The sequence below is a fragment of the Dama dama genome, chromosome 4, assembly GCF_033118175.1.
Source record: "Dama dama isolate Ldn47 chromosome 4, ASM3311817v1, whole genome shotgun sequence".
Classification (NCBI taxonomy): Eukaryota; Metazoa; Chordata; class Mammalia; order Artiodactyla; family Cervidae; genus Dama; species Dama dama.
In genome coordinates, this window is record NC_083684.1 from 27,454,880 (window position 1) to 27,472,681 (window position 17,802).

A 17,802-nucleotide genomic window follows, 5' to 3' on the forward strand; every position below is an offset into this window, starting at 1 on the left:
TTTTCTGCATGTACTCTACTTCTGTTTTGTAAATAAGGACAATAAGCAGTGTCATATGATATTTATCTTTCTGTGTCTGACTTTCTTCAGTGAGTATCACAGTCTCTTAGTGCATCCATGTTGCTGCAGATGGCATTATTTTGTTCTTTTTTATGGCTAATATTCCATTGTATATATGTAGCACATCTTCTTCATCCGTTTCTTTGTTGATGTTCATTTAGGTTTCTTCTGTGTCCTGGCTATTGTAAATAGTGTTGCAGTGAACATTGGAATGCATCTCTTTGAATTTTGGTTTTCTTTGTAGGGTTTTTTTTTTTTAACATCATCATGTTTTTTTTTTTTTTTTTCTTCATTTATTTTTATTAGTTGGAGGCTAATTACTTTACAATATTGTAGTGGTTTTTGTCATACATTGACATGAATCAGCCATGGAGTTACATGTATTCCACATCCCGATCCCCCCTCCCACCTCCCTCTCTACCCGATCCCTCTGGGTCTTCCCAGTGCACCAGGCCCAAGCACTTGTCTCATGCATCCAACCTGGGCTGGTGATCTGTTTCACCCTAGATAATATACATGTTTCGATGCTGTTCTCTCGAAACATCCCACCCTCGCCTTCTCCCACAGAGTCCAAAATTCTGTTCTGTACATCTGTGTCTCTTTTTCTGTTTTGCATATAGGGTTATCATTACCATCTTTCTAAATTCCATATATATGTGTTAGTATACTGTAATGGTCTTTATCTTTCTGGCTTACTTCACTCTGTATAATGGGCTCCAATTTCATCCATCTCATTAGAAGTGATTCAAATGAATTCTTTTTAATGGCTGAGTAATATTCCATGGTGTATATGTACCACAGCTTCCTTATCCATTCATCTGCTGATGGGCATCTAGGTTGCTTCCATGTCCTGGCTAATATAAACAGTGCTGTGATGAACATTGGGGTGCACATGTCTCTTTCAGATCTGGTTTCCTAGGTGTGTATGCCCAGAAGTGGGATTGCTGGGTCATATGGCAGTTCTATTTCCAGTTTTTTAAGAAATCTCCACACTGTTCTCCATAGCGGCTGTACTAGTTTGCATTCCCACCAACAGTGTAAGAGGGTTCCCTTTTCTCCACACCCTCTCCAGCATTTATTGCTTGTAGACTTTTGGATAGCAGCCATCCTGACTGACGTGTAATGGTACCTCACTGTGGTTTTGATTTGCATTTCTCTGATAATGAGTGATGTTGAGCATCTTTTCATGTGTTTGTTAGCCATCTGTATGTCTTCTTTGGAGAAATGTCTGTTTAGTTCTTTGGCCCATTTTTTGATTGGGTCCTTTATTTTTCTGGAATTGAGCTTCAGGAGTTGCTTGTATGTTTTTGAGATTAATCCTTTGTCTGTTGCTTCATTTGCTATTATTTTCTCCCAATCTGAGGGCTGTCTTTTCACCTTGCTTATAGTTTCCTTTGTTGTGCAAAAGCTTATAAGTTTCATTAGGTCCCATTTGTTTAGTTTTGCTTTTATTTCCAATATTCTGGGAGGTGGGTCATAGAGGATCCTGCTGTGATTTATGTCGGAGAGTGTTTTGCCTATGTTCTCCTCTAGGAGTTTTATAGTTTCTGGTCTTACATTTAGATCTTTAATCCATTTTGAGTTTATTTTTGTGTATGGTGTTAGAAAGTGTTCTAGTTTCATTCTTTTACAAGTGGTTGACCATTTTTCCCAGCACCACTTGTTAAAGAGGTTGTCTTTTTTCCATTGTATATCCTTGCCTCCTTTGTCAAAGATAAGGTGTCCATAGGTTCATGGATTTATCTCTGGGCTTTCTATTCTGTTCCCTTGATCTATATTTCTGTCTTTGTGCCAGTACCATGCTGTCTTGTTTTTAAGATTAATCAAGTTACTGTACTGTAGATCCTTGAACAATGTAGGGTTAGAGACTCACTGAAAGATCCAATTATAATTTATAGTCAGTTTTCCCTTTATGTGATTCCTCCATATTTGCAGTTCATGATTCCTCCATATCTGTGGTTCCACATCCTTGGATGAAACCAGTGGTAGATTATGTAGTATTTATTGGGGAAAAAAATCTGTATATAAGTGGACCCAGGCAGTTTAAATCCACGTTGTCCATGTGTTTGTCATATTAGGCATAGTGCCTAGAACATAGTAAGGATGAAATGTGTTAGCTCTTATTATTATTATTATTGTTTTTAAAACTTGTTTGTGCCCCTAAGTCTAGTCTCTCATTTTGAAATACTACTGTAAGAATCTCTCTCATTTGCTACTCCTCTCCATTATCACTATTACCCTATTATTCAGGATTGAATTAATTATTACATGTAAAGTGCTTAGAATAGTGCCTGTCACCTGATCAGCGTTTGGTGGTGGCGTTGTTACTGGTGGTTATGGTTTTTACATAGATGCTCTCTCAGGTTACTAAGATCCTTTTCTTGCCATTAATGATCCTGTGCCTTTAATATCCTTTCCTGGTCTTTACTTTGGTCTTTCTAGGATACTATTCATATAATGTAGCTCCATTTCAGGAGCTTTGATGCCTAAAAGGAAAGAAAAACTAAAAACAGGTTCTTTGATGCAGATGTCAGATGATCTGCGAAGACCAGTTGAAAAAATGGCATTAATGAAAGAGGTAAATGTGAATTTTGAAGCAGTGAAAATTTTGTTTTCAAAATTTTGGCAGACTACTAAAATAGTCTCAATATTTTATAGGAGAAAAATAGTATTAATTATCAAATTCAGGAGGACTTGCTACTTACTTGTTTTTAGCAAGGGACTAAAACTCAAATTGTTATATGAAAAACTCAACATTTTAGTTGAAATAGAATGTGGAGACTAAAGGTCAGGAATGTTTTAGGAGTTTTTTGAGGTTAGGAAAATAAATTAATGTATGAATTCAGGTTTAAGTAACAGAAAATTTTAAGTAGGATTAGTTATTTTTTATAGACAGATCTTATGTGTTCATTTCAAAATCTTAAGCTTCTTTTTAGAATTTAAATGGAAATAGCTTCAGTTCTCTGTTTTAAAAATAACACTGTTAGCTTTTTGTTAGGAGAATAATGAGAGACCTTATCTAATTTCTTAAAGAGAAGTCACTTGTTATGTGTTCATTTGCATGACCTCCTCTTTAACCCTTCACTCCTCTTCAGCTGTGTTTATGCTTCAGATTCACGGAGAAAAGTATTTTTCTCTGGTAAAAATTGCGTTGGACTTTGTTTTTTTAATGATGATAGCTACATAAAGCCACTTCACTACTGTTTTCATTTTCAAATAATTTTTTGAAATCAAGTTTTTATGTATATATTTTAAAAACTTTTACTACAGGAAATGGTAGAGTGAGAGTTAAATATGTTACATGGAGGGAAGAACAGTCCACTGGGGGTTAAATTGCAGAGTCTAATGGAATAATAACTGGTAGCACCATCTGCTGGCCTACTTCCGCAGAAGGAGTCAGTATTTTTAACGACATCTCTAATATTCATGCTGATGCATTTTGATGCTTTGTGCATTCATTTCTTTCTGTGCTTTGTTGGAATCTGGCTATCTGCTTACAGCTATTGAGGAAACTCAGCTTTTTAGGAGGGGTTTACGCCTTTTTTATATCTAATTAGGATGAACAGTGGATATAAACTTGCCAAGGCAGAAATGTGTTGATAAATCACAATGTGTATTTGTGGAGGGTTGTGCATCTCTTGGTTGCAGCTTGCTAAATAGGCCATTTAGGAATCTTCTTTCAATGCTTTTTTCTTGAGCACTGCCTGGGGTGGTGAAAAAGCAGAGGGCAAGCCTTTGTCTGACGCCAAAAATGTCTTCAGTGAAGAGGCCAAGAGGAAGGGTAAGTGAAAGCCTGAATGAGTGGGAGGAGGAGGGGTTCTTTGGGCTAAAAGGCTAATGGGATTGAATAACCTTCCTTATTACTGGCTGCTGCTGCGGGAGTCGTACTGCATCGCCATCTTGAGCTTGTTGCTGTTTTCTCGCGTCTTGGTTATTTGTTATAGCCTGTAGGCCTTAAGGTGGCATTTTAGTGAGCGATTCTAAACCCTCCTTCCTTTCTCAGTGCTGTAGCACTGCTATGAAACCTTTGATGAGGCAGGTATAGAAAAGATATCCAGTGAAGCACACTGGAATCAGCATGAAAATGTGTTTGGAAATTCCTGGTGGTTTTTTCCCTTGCTGTAGTCAGAGGCATGTTTACGGGTAAGAATGTAACAAAACTGTGATCTAAGAATATGTGGATGAATGCGTGTTTGAAGAGAATATTCTTTTTTAAATGCTGTTGATTTGCTTCTTGTGATATTGCTAAAATATTAATAATTTTAACGTAAAACTATAAATTTGTTTTTTCCAGAATTGCTTAAGCAAAATATTATGATATAGAAAGAGAAAAAAAAATCCTCATTTAACTCTTTCACAGAAGAACTAAAACTTTCTCTAATTTTTAGTATGGTTTTGTCTGTTTACTAACTAGCTACATTGCTGCATAGACTGCACATTAAAATGATTTAAATGGTTTCAGGTTCTAGTTCCAGTTTCTTGTAAAGCAGAGAGGCTTTGTTTTTCTAAAAATCATAATATGAAACTATGGGGAGTAGTCATTCTAAATGAAAATTGATATTTTAAATTTATTAATAATTTTCAGAGTTCTGGAATGAAGAGGAAAGAAGATACTTATTCCAAGTGCCCAGAATATTTATATGACTAAATTTGTATTAGCTGTATTTATAGGACAAAATTCGAATCAGCTAATTAAGAATGCTATGAAAATATCAGTGAATCTATATTACCCTTCTTTAATCTTCATTTTTAAAAGCAATAGTTCGGCTTTTTATTTTACACCTAGACTAATATCTAAATCAGCAAAATGTTTTAATTTTAAACTGTAACACATATATTTGCTTATATATTTTACTTCTTTAAGCTTAATTCTGAAGTTTTGGTTGTTTGTGGTAATTGTTTAAATGTACTTTTATATATTGTGTAAAAATTATTTTGATTTCTCTAGCCTCCATCTTCCAAGAAGAGTGATGGTTCTGGGACATACACTAAGTTGCAGAATACCCAGGTGAGGATCATGTCCGAGAAGAAGCAGAGAAAAAAGGTGGAATCAGAAAGCAAGCAAGAAAAGGCTAATCGTATAATATCAGAGGCCATAGCAAAAGCAAAGGAGCGAGGGGAACGCAATATTCCACGAGTAATGAGCCCTGAAAACTTTCCTAGTGCTTCAATTGAAGGAAAAGAGGAAAAGAAAGGAAGAAGGATGAAAACCAAGCCAAAGGACAAAGAGAGCAAAAAAACAAAAACTTGTTCTAAGTTAAAAGAGAAGACAAAAATTGGGTAAGTTGGTTAAGAATTAAATCTTCTTCCTTGGAAGTTTTTGTAAAAGCACTGTCTGTCTAATCTTTTCCTTTTGATTTGCGTGTGATGTGTTTACTCTCACTTCGGAGTTTTTAAGTTGTTAGACACTGTGTGTACCTCATTGCCTTTTTGAATGAATTAGGTATTGATAATATTCCAGAATTTTACTAAATTTACTAATATCTGAACATACCATTTTGTTAGTAAAAAGAATTTAAAATAGGAAAATATTTTATATATAAAACAGAAAAAGGAAAAACAAAAAAATCCACATTGCTGTGCCAGTTCCAAATTTATTTAAAATTTAAAAGCGCCTTGGAATTCTTTATAGTTATAGATTTCTTTCTCTCTTAGTTGTACTTCACTGGGTACTTTATAGTTTGGAAACATGAAATCTAATTTCTCATAAACCCACAACTTTGAAATAAATAGAATGGCAAGGAAACTAAGACCATTTAAATCAATAATAAGCAGCTCTCAATTCTTACAGACTTACTTCCTTATAGTCTTTCTGATTTACTTTATGTAATAAAGAGGCCAGGTGAGGATTAATGCTCTAAGAGAATTATAAGGATAAAGAATTGCTTTTGGAGAGTACATTAATCCTAGGTGTTTTTATTTGACTACTTACCTAATAAATTTTCAAAAAATAAAATGGAATAAGTATTATTTGTTTTATGTGTATGTTTATTTTATGTATACAAGGGTAAAACTAATCTAAGGCCAGCGGAGGTTAGACTTGTTTTTATGGGAATATTTGGTTATTTTTGGATGCTTTTTATGAAATTTTAATAAAGCATTTAATTTTCTTTTGTCCACATAAACGAGTACACAGTAAAGGAGAAGTTTCATATTATTAAAATCTTCATTTGCTTAAGAAATTATTTATATTTTATATAGATACTTAGAACTGAAACAATTTTATAACAGTTTATTCACTGCATTTTAGATGCAACCATCAAACTGAATTATATCATTAGGTCCTGAAGTCTTTCGGTTCAAATCTTTAAATAACATAGGCTCTCTTGTTTTAATAGAGAAATAATTAATATTACTTATTTTATATTTTATTTGCAGATAGCTAACATGAAATTTAGATTTCTGTTCTTTTTATGTTTAAATATTTTGGTATGAAGGTATCTTATTATTTCAATATTTTGTCTAGTTTTAATTTAGGAAACCCCATATATAATCCTTTAATGTATTAAAAGTTACTGTAATTAAAGTTTTCCAGTTTTAACTTGTACAGAGATATGGACAAAGTGGTAGCACTATTTGAAAGGATATTTAAAATAATCATAAGAGGAAACCTTAGAGAACCTTCAAGAGTTACAGTTAGTTTAAATGGGGGGGATGGGAGGATAACTAGAGGGAAAAAATAACAGAGGTGAACCTGGTCCAAGAAAAAAACAATATAAAAGGGAAATTAGAAATAAATTATAATAGAGAAACCTGGAGTTTTTAAAAGTGTAGATTCACATGGTAGGGGATAGTAATATATTAGAGTATCTGTATTCTGTAATATGTGTATTTTTGTTAGATATAGATTAGTAACGATAAGTTATTTTAATATTGTACGGCATGATCAATTTAGTACTTGTTTTTTAGAGATAGCATTCGTGAGAAGAGGTCAGGATTGTATTGGAAAGATATTTCCATGGTCAGGTATTGAGTAAGTGATAGAAAAATCACTTGCTGAAAGTGGATGACTTTTTGATAGAGGAATTTATAAGTTGCAGGCAAGTAGAAGTGAAGCTTGTCCATATATTATTAAGCTATTGGAGTGCAACAGTTTCTTGATCATTTTTATTAGACAACCAAAGATTACTTTCATGTTGGAAGAAGAAGCGTGGATGGAAATGAAATTCATATACAACCTGGAGTTCTGTATTGGTCACTTTTCATTACTGTGCTTTCCAGTTAGCCCACTACATTGTATTATTTTGAATTTGTCGAGTTTTTAATTTTTTGTGAAGAACCAACCATCCTTTAAATAGTTAAGTTTATTTTCATCATTTTAGTAGTATTTCATGATGTATTAAATGTTTTCTTGTAAAGGTTTTGTTTTTCTTAGTTTTAAAAGAATCAAACTTTTTCTAATATCAGATGATTTATATCAGATAAAATTAAAGGGAGTGTGTGCTAGAACTTAACCATGAGCATTCTGAAACATAAATTTCAAAAATAACTAAATTTGTACCCAATAAGTTATGATTGTATAGTCAGCGTTCATTTAATGCACATATGTGATATATAATCTAGGAATTATTATATACTAATACTAATCTGAAGAAAACCAATACTGCCTATGCTTGCTAATATGCTTGAAACCTTTGTATTTTTTCTGTCACTTTCATAGGTTAATTTTTTTTAATTTGAGGAATAGAGTTTTCTTTTCAGAGACTTTGATATAATCTTTACAGCAATTCTGAGTTAGATTGGACATGCAGTATGATAATGAAGTTAAGTGCTTTGACTTTGGAACCAGTTGTACTTATTCACATTCCCCCTTTATCACTTAGAAGCAGTGTGACCCTGGACAAATACTTAACCTCTCCAAGTTTTAGGTTACTCATACATAAAATGAGGATAATGATAGTACTTGCCTTATAGTGTTATATTGAGGGTGAAATGATTTAATAACATTTAAAGCATATAGAACAATACCTGTAAATAATGTTAGCCATTATTTTCTGAAAACATAAATAGCATTTAGCTATTTAAGGAAAAACCCAAGGCCAGGAGCTCTGCCCCTTGTTTGAAACTTAAGTTCTCACCTATCTGCCTAGGTTCTCTTTCTATTAAGGCTCTCTTCCTGAATAAGATGAGTTTAAAAATCAAGCAGACAAAATGAAAACAGAAACAGTTGCTAAAACTGATAAGAAGGAGAGTAGTTTAACTTACTAATATTTTTTTCTTATTTGTAAGCCTCTGTTTATCAGATTAGCTAGAGTGGCATTTAGGACAGGAAATTTTGTTTTGAAACGTGCTTGGAGTTTGAAAGGACTTACATGGTTATATGGAAGGGGTGGTGTGAGTTAAAATGGAAATAGCAGGTGTGAAATGAAGAGTGAGGTATAGGACTTTTTCTGCTTTGACATTTTTCATGATCTTAGCAGTCAGGTTATAAAAAGCCACCTTTCAAATAGAAGAGTGGGTATTTCTTTAGTGATCTTTGCTACATAATAGAAGCTCCATGAATGGAAAGGAATGAATTTTATGAAAAGAATGAATGAATTGAAGATTAAATTTTAAATGATGCCAAATGGTTGCATTTGGTTTGTTAAAATCAGAAATGGCAAGCTAATCCTTCACTAAGTCACAGGGACAAAATTAATGGTTTAGTAGTGATGAAGTAAATTCTAAAATAAATTCATTCTAAGACTTCTAGTAGAATTTTCTTATAGCTTGGTTTTAGATTTGATTGAAGCATTTTTAGGTTTATGTTTTATAGCTTTGACATTTAAACTATGTTTCCATGTTGTCAGTTATGATTTACTTCTTTGCATTAGATGATCAGACAAGTAGAATGCTTTTTACACTTAAAAATGTTCTTGTAGCCCTGTAAATTTAATCAGTAAAGGTAAAACCTTCATGATTAAAGGTTAAAAAATACTTTTTTGTATTACTCATAGTTGTTCTTTCTGTTGTTACAAGAATGGCAGTTAACAAGTGCTAGAAGTAGCTTTTCTCTTTAGTTAAAGCAGAAATCATCTAAATTAGGAAATATTTATCAAAGCAAGTTGGAATTAAGGGTGTCATGTTATAAAGAAAAACAGTAAAACATTTAATTAGATTTGGAAATTACGTTTTGCCCTTCTTTGCAATTGTTGTTCTGAGCACCCAAGAAGGGATAAGCAAAGTAACATTTATTAATTACCTACTATGCATATACATGGGATTCCCTTGTAGCTCAGTTGGTAAAGAATCTGCCTTCAGTGCAGGAGATCCGGGTTCAATCCCTGGGTTGGGAAGATCCCCTGGAGAAGGAAATGGCAACCCACTCCAGTATCCTTGCCTAGAAAATCTCATGGACTGTGGAGTCTGGTGGGCTGTAGTCCATGGAGTCGCAAAGAGTCCGGCACGACTGAGCGACTAACACTTACTTACTTATGCATATACATATGTATGTATGTTTGTATTTTTAAACAAAACAAACATGTAAGTATATCCATATGTGTGTCTATAGAGAGAGACACGTTTAAATAATAATATAAGGGGAAAATCGTATGAACAAAATCTGAGGGGAAAATAAGAGGAATCAGCAGAAATTGGGAATTATCACTTTATATTCCATGTTAGTGAAATAAAAAATGAGAGCCTTCCCTGGTAGTCAGGTGGTTAAGACTCCACCCTTTCACTGCCAAACGGTGGGTGTTCATCCCTGGTCAGTCAGCTACCCCACATTTCACAGGAAGTAACAACTGAGACCCTGATTGCAAACATTGAGAGTAGTAGAAAATTTAGTTTGTGTTTGGCTAAAATATAAGTGTATTAATTAAATGTTTCTCAGCATATGATAAGAAAACACTTTAAAAAATGTGTGGTATAAATTTGTGTATTTTTAATTATTAATCATGCCATTAGTAGACTGTGTAAGTTCTGTAATTTTTAAATGCTAAGAAGATAAAATGTTTTATTGATTTGACTCCTTATTTCTAAACTTAAGTTCAGTGAAAATCTGGAATATTCATCTACAGAAAGAATTAATGTATACTTTATATATTATTATAAATTTAAGATTTACAGGTCCATTTTTAATACATATATCTTTATATAAGATGTATTATAAGGTCTATCACTAGTGAATAATGTGCAATTATTTTGTTTAATCTAAAATTTCATTAATTATGACACTATTATTTTATGTGTCAGTTAGAAAAAATATATTAACAGTTAAAACTATGGCATACCTTTGATTATTAGGTGAATCTTGATTTCATAGATGTTAATACATGGGGAAAGGGTGTACTTTAGAGACACTGTAGTATTTGATTTTAATTTTCCTATTTTGTCAGTATTTTTAAGCATAAATTTTTAAAGAGAAGAAGTAAGTTTTTTAAAGAATAAGGATTAAACTATGCTGATAAATATACTGACTATGATTAGCTAATACTTGGACCTTAGTGACTATTTATATGAAACATCTCAGTGAACTAAACATTTTGAAAAAAATGATGTCCAATCTTAAACTGGAAGTGATTATTTATTTGTTTTATTTAGTATTATTTTTTGTCCATGCCACATGACGTACTGGATCTTAGTTCCCAGCCAGGGATCAAACTCACGCTCCCTACAGTGGAAGTGTAGAGTCCTAACTACTGAACCTCTAGGGAATTCCATAAAAAGGAAGTAATTTATAATCCACGTTACTAAAAACCTCGAATACAGTCCTCCTTTCATAAATTTAAAGATTAACTAAAAACCGCTTTAAAACTTGTTTTTTTCCAGATAAGTTTAAGCTAGAGTCTTGAGTTGAACTTTAAACTGGAATAATTTCATCAAGTTAAATATGTTTCTTCTTAAAAAAAAATACACATGTATATATCTGATGATTTTAAAAATAGCCCAGTGCCTGCAACTGGACTTATAAAGAAAAAAAATTATAATGTAAAATAGTAGTTTTGCTTGGTTCCTCTATGGATGATGAATTGGATGCATTAATTACAACAAATGGACTAAATTGGATAAGATTCATTGTTTGTCCAATTATTGCAATGAGAGAATATACAGGGGGCAATTACAGATTGACACTACGAAGAATGTAGCTTGTTACACAGCTTCTACTAATAACACGTGGGCAGGATTTAGATGAGTGCATAAATTACATCTGAAAATCAAATATAACTGTCAAGTATATAAACACTGAGGTTTTCTAGTATGTGTACTTATCAAATGAATTAACATTTCAAATTTATACTTGGTTTGAAATTGCCCTTTGCTGTCTGAAAACAAGCTATGTTTTGTTATTTAGTTCTTTTACATGCCTGGATACTTGCTGCTGTAGTTTGCTAACATTGATAACAGATCCCTTTAATGTTTTAAAAAAACAAAACTTGCTTAAAGTCTTTATTATCATCATAGTCTGTATTACTTTGTTGCTTTACTTTGTGACATTTCTAAAAAGCAGACTGTCACTTTATTTGAAGAATGTACCTATAATGACATTTTATTTTAGAATTAACATAGTAAACTTTCTGTAATTCATCATGAAGGAATGGAATGCTCTTTGGTAATTGGATATTTTACTTAACTGATTTTATCTTATTTCGTCTACTTTTGGATCTTGTGATTTCCTTCAGATAACATTTATGGCTATCAATTGTCATTGTACAGGCAATAGATATCCCTGGTTGTTCAAAAACCAGCCAACTTTAACCATAATGATTTTCTAAAAGATAATGTAGTTTCATAATCCTCTTTATTCATTAAAGTATATTGATATTAAATTATCTAGTGACTGGTTGAAGTATGGTATCATTTTATTTTAAAATCAGTAAGATATGTTGAAAATAGCAGAGTAGGAGTGGGGAGACTTTTGTCTTTTACTAGACGTGTGGTTTTGGCAATTTGTTTTATCTTTTAGGGCTAAAGTTTCTCTATTTAGTGGGATTGATGACCACCTCACCTATATATGAGCTTTTCTTGGGGTCAACTGAGATATTATAGACAAAAGCACTTTGAAATTTTAAGTATTTTGTAAGTATAGAATAGTTCTATTATCCTAAATTTTTGTTCCTGGAGTTTTCTTCACTAATTATTTTGAGCCAGTGGTTCTGAAACCTGGTGGGAATTCTTATAAAGTCTGATAGGGGATCCCATTTATAAGAATCAGAATTCTGGAGTTGGGACCTACAAATCTGGAGTTTTGTTTTGTTAGTTTTTATTTTGAACTAATCTCACACTTGTGAAAATAGGTTAGGGTTCCCTTAGGCTCTTCACCCAGCTTCCTCAGATGTTAATAATATCTTGTGTTACCCAAGCGCAGTGATCAAAATCAGGAAGTAAACACTTAACACAATCCTGTTAACTGAGTTATAGCTCAGTGCAAATTGTGTCAGTTCCATTTTTTTTGGCCAGGATCCAGTTAAGGATTTTATATTTCATTTTATTGTCTTATCTCCTCATACTCCTCCATTTTGGGGTGACTTCAATCTTTGACGTTTTCCTCTTTGACTCATACTGGGCAGTTATTTTGTAGTGCTCAGTTGCTAAGTCATAACCATCTCTTTGCAACCCCATGGACTGTCGCCCACTAGGCTCCTCTGTCCATGGCATTTTCCAGTCAAGAATACTGGAGTGGATTGCCATTTCTTCCTCCAGGGGATCTTCTTGATCCAGGAACTGAACTTGTGTCTCCTGCGTGTCCTGCACTGGCAGGCAGATTCTTTACCACTGAGCCACCTGGGAAGTCCCTTATTTCACAGAATCTCTCAATTTGGAATTTTTATTTTTAACAAACAAACTTCTAATAAAACCTGACTCACATGTTTAGGAATTACTGATCAAAACTAACCAAATGTTTGTTCTTTGTAGTATCCCTTGTATACCATTTTGGAATGTTTAATAAACTGATATACTTCATTATTTCTAAGAACCAGTGTTCTATGTAAGTAACCATAGGATATGTGTATGTATGTGTATATACACATATATATAAACTGTATATATTTTATATAAAATATATATTTTTTAAACTCAGAATTATGTCAGTCAAGAATGACTTCAAGTTTTAGAATAAACCTTTTTCCTACAGAAGAAATGTAGCTTTTTTGAACAGAATGGTCATATGTGTAAGTATTTGGACCTCAGAAGTTTAGTAGGAAACTACTGTATTTGAAATATTTCTTGCAAAGTTAGAATTTGAAAAATACTTTTACATGGATTAATGATAATTAGTTTATGAATTAAGATGTTATTCCAGGCCTATACAATAATATTGGAAGAAAATGCAGAATATAAGAAAAATAAATTTTGAAGGTATTTTTGTTTGTAAGTACATTTTTCAAATAATGTAATGGAGGTTTACCTTAGGTATTATCAGTTTAGTTCAGTCACTCAGTAGTGTCCGACTCTTCGTGACCCCATGGACTGCAGCACGCCAGGCCTCCCTGTCCACCACCAGCTCCTGGAGCTTACACAGACTCATGTCCATTGAGTCGGCAATGCCATCCAACCATCTCATCCTCTGTCGTCCCCTTCTCCTCCCACCTTCAATCTTTCCCAGCATCAGAGTCTTTTCAGATGAGTCAGTTCTTCACATCAGGTAGCCAAAGTATTGGAGTTTGAGCTTCAGCTTCAGTCCTTCCAATGAATATTCAGGACTGATCTCCTTTAGGATGGACTGGTTGGATCTCCTTGCAGTCCAAAGGACTCTCAATTCTTCTCCAACACCACAGTTCAAAAGCATCAATTCTTGGGTGCTCTACTTTCTTTATAGTCCAACTGTCACATCCATACATGACTACTGGAAAAACCATAGCCTTGACTAGATGAACCTTTGTTAGCAAAGGAATGTCTCTGCTTTTTAATATAAAGTATTAAAACACTTAGATCTAACTTATCCACCTCCACCAAAAAGAGTGAGTATTCAAGACTAATTTGGTAGCGCTTAGTGTTTTTTTAGCACTTAGTATTTAGTCAATGTTTATTTATAAAAATATTATTTAAGCAACTTACTTAGTTCAGTGTCCTTAGAGTGAAAACTTACTTACTTTATACTACTAGAAAGGAAAAGTACAATCTCTTCATAGTCATAAATATCAAATTTTAAATCTCTCTGCTCCTGATTTCATTGAAGTTTTTATTGAGTGGGATTTGAGTCTTTAAGCAGCAATATAGATACCATATCAGATTATATATTTCACATACAGAATTTATTTAGCATACCAAACACTAATAAAATGCCTTTTTTAGCAGTGTACTGACAGGTATTTACGGGCCGTGATCTGCATTTCATAGGAAGTCTTTTTTTTTTTTTTTTTTTTTAGTTCTACCACTTTATTGCTACCAACCCATCTCCCTCCACCCTCATGCACACATGCTCAGTCATGTAATCCCATGGACTTCAGCCCGCCAGACTCCTCTGTCCATGGACTTTTCCAGGCAAGAATACTGGAGTAGGGACTTCCCTGGTGGTCCAGTGGCTAAGACTCTGAGCTCCCAGTGCAGGGCGCCCAGGTTTGATCCCTGGTCAGGGAGCTACATCCCACATACTACAACTAAGACCCAGGGCAGCCAAATAAATAAATAAAATTAAAAAAAAAAAAGAATACTGGAGTGGGTTGCCATTTCCTTCTCCATAGGAAGTTGTTATTAACTAACAACTTTCCTGCCACTAGTGTTGTCCTCATCTACAGACTAATCTAAATTATGCGTTTGGGTTTGGCGATGGATAGCAGATGAGGGAGTGCATGCAAACTGTATTTCCATGAATCATTTTTACTTTGAGTTATCCCTTACCTTGCCATTGAAGATCACCTGCCCCAAGTGGCTTAGGTTATATTAAATAACCAGAAGTAACATAAAGGTTACTCGTAGAAGGAGGTTGTTACTTGAAGAAAAAGCATGACAGGAGACTCTTGGGAAACCAATGTCTTGTTTGTTGATCTAGGAGCTGGTTATACATTTATGTTCAGTTTGAGAAAATTCACTGCGCTATATACTTTTTTGATATGTGCACTTCTCTGAATTTACATTATACTGTAGTATTAGTACACTTTTTTAGGAAAACTGAGGGGTTGCATTTGGGACCATTTTGAGATTTTAATGTCTGTGGGATATCCATATGGATATGTCTTATAAACAGTTGGTTACATGAATCTGAAGTTGAGGAACGGTCTGAACTAGAGATAAGAGATTTGAGAATCTTCAACTTCTAAGTGGTTGTTACAAATGGATTAAATTTCCTAGGAATAGTATACAGAGAGGGAAGAAGTCTAAAGACACAACGTTGAGAAACACCAAAGTTTAAGGGACTGGCAAAAAAACAAAACTGAATCCTATTGAAAAATGACAAAGTAAAGAAGAGCCAAAGAAGTTTAGTTAGAACCAGAAGAATGTTATGTCATGAATCTGAGGGTGGAGACGAGGAAAAAATAGTTATGTGTTGGTAGATAAAATTTTTTAAAATTTCCATCGGATTTAGCATTACAAGGGTCATTGGTAGCCATAGACATTAGGCAGTCAGTCTTTGGAGTGAGGCACTTTTACTTTCTATCTCAGTTCTTACTATCGGTATGACTTTAATTTCTCTAAGCCTCAGTTTCCTCTTGTATAATTTGTCTCTCAGAACTATATGAACACAAAGTTAGAGAATGCATATAAAGTCAGCAGAGGTTGACTCAGTGAACATTGAGTAAATGGAAGCTGTGAATATGAAAATGGCAACCCACTCCAGTATTGTTGCGTGGAGAATCCCATGGACTGAGGATCCTGGTAGGCTACAGTCCATGGGGTCGCAAAGAGTCAGACACGACTGAGCGACTTCACTATACACATGGAAAGTTGTTTTAAGAGTTTTGATTATAGTGGATTGAGGAGTGAAAGGAACAGTATAAGTGACTCTTGAGAACTGTGGATAGGGAGGGGAGAACAAGATGATGTGGTGTCTAATAGTAGATACTACCTCAAGGGAGATTTTTGTTTTAGGAGAGAAACCAAAGTAAAGGAAGAGGGACTGGAATTTAGAGAGATGATGACCTGTGTAAACAGGGGACAGAGCATGACTGTGGGCAGTTCCTTAATGCTGGGTCAGAGTATCCTTTTACACTTTCTCTGATTTCCTGGTTTCAGTGTAAACTGTATGTTTACTCTATGTCATTTGTTTTACATACTCAGAAAAGTGCAAGTGAGATAACCAAGTAAAACTTACCATTATCATGTTGAAAGTGGTGATCAAACCAATATGAGAATACCCTGGGAGTTAATCATTCTAGAATTTTTTCTCACCTCATATCTCATTATCCAAAATAACCAAGTCTATTGTTTCTGCTTCCAAAATGAAAAATTACGTATCTTTCTTGACTTCTTCATCCCTACCATGGTCCTGTATTTCATTCTTCATTTCTCACCTGAATTGGCAGCCTTATTGCTGGTTTCCCTCATTTACATTTCATTTTGTTCTAGTTGCATTGCTTTTCCTTGTTTAAAATTATTTCCCCCCCAATTTTATTGAGATGTAATTGTCATATCACAGTGTATTCGTTTATGGTGTACAACATAATAATTTGATGTGTGTATATATTGTGAAACTGTTACCACAGTAAGTTTGTTAACGTCTGTCACCTTCACATAGTTATATATATTTTTTCATGTGATGAGAACTTTTAAGGTTTACTCTCTCAGTAACTTTCAAATATTTAACTCAATATTATTATCTATAGTCACCAGGCTGTACATTACATCCCTAGAATTTGTTTAAAATTCTAGCATCTTCTGGTTGCTTTACAGTTTCTTATCCATTCAAAATATCTCCATGCCATTTGTTGTCAGTGGTGAGCAAGACAGATTTCTTTTCAATTTCTGCCCTGTGGAGCTTAAAGATGGCCTTAAGCTAAAAACATGAACTCCTTGCGTGTAATACAGGGTTTTCTATGACCTTGACCCACCTCTTCCTGTAGTACTTTGTGTGGTCCTAACATGCTCTTACCGTTGCATATTATATCTTCTGTCATATCCCCCTGTCTGGAATGTACCCGGTCTTTTCTTTCACTACTTGTTGGGCTCCCTTTCATCTTTCAGTTCCCTTTCTCAAACATTGTCTTTTCTGTAAAGCCTTCTTTACTCTTCAGTAAATGTAAGCATTTCTTTTTTGTCTTCACATTACATCTTGTTCTAACTTCCTCTTTATTTTAGCTGAGATCATATTCTAACAATGATATGTAAGGTTAGGAACTTTATCGACTTTACCTTCAAATCCTAGAACCCAGGAAAGTGCCTGGCATGTCACAGTTAGATGTAGCTACCATTAGTTGAGAAACTACTATGTGTTAAAGGCTGTCCTCAGACATACATTATCCCGCTTAATTCTCAGCAAAATTATGGCTCTAGCTATTGCAATATCCCTATTTTACAGGCAAGGAAGCTATCAAGTAATTTCCCCAGTGTCACACAAGACAGGTAAAATGGTGACATCAGGCTTTTATATTTTTGAAACTATGATTTCAAAGTGGATGCTTTTAACCTTCAAGTTTTCCCACGTTAGTAAATAACTGTTGAAAAGTTTTTTGACATATTTCTAATATATCATGCCTTCATGTAATTGGGAAGCTTTCTATGTTTGGAATATAGATATCTAAAATAGAACTTTCCTAATAGTGATCATGTCATCTCATCTATTGAACCAGATAAGAAAATGTGGGATGTACTCATGTATTTCTGTCTTTCATCAGGAAACAAACATAGAAAACACATTTTCATTTTAGACATTTACATTCAATG

At 33.9% G+C, this 17,802-nt stretch overlaps 1 protein-coding gene across 15 annotated transcripts in view; it reads left to right on the top strand.

Annotated features, from left to right (window-relative positions):
• CHD9 (chromodomain helicase DNA binding protein 9) overlaps positions 1-17,802 on the top strand; it is a 217,998-nt gene that overhangs the window by 124,331 nt on the left and 75,865 nt on the right. For 12 of the 15 annotated variants that reach the window (XM_061138502.1, XM_061138501.1, XM_061138499.1 and 9 more), the window contains exon 3: positions 5,009-5,340. In XM_061138502.1, coding sequence (XP_060994485.1) covers positions 5,009-5,340 — 332 coding nt within the window. Of the gene's footprint in view, positions 1-3,499; positions 3,842-3,938; positions 4,204-5,008; positions 5,341-17,802 lie in introns of those variants that run through there. The other 3 variants (XM_061138513.1, XM_061138512.1, XM_061138514.1) reach the window with 3 other exon arrangements.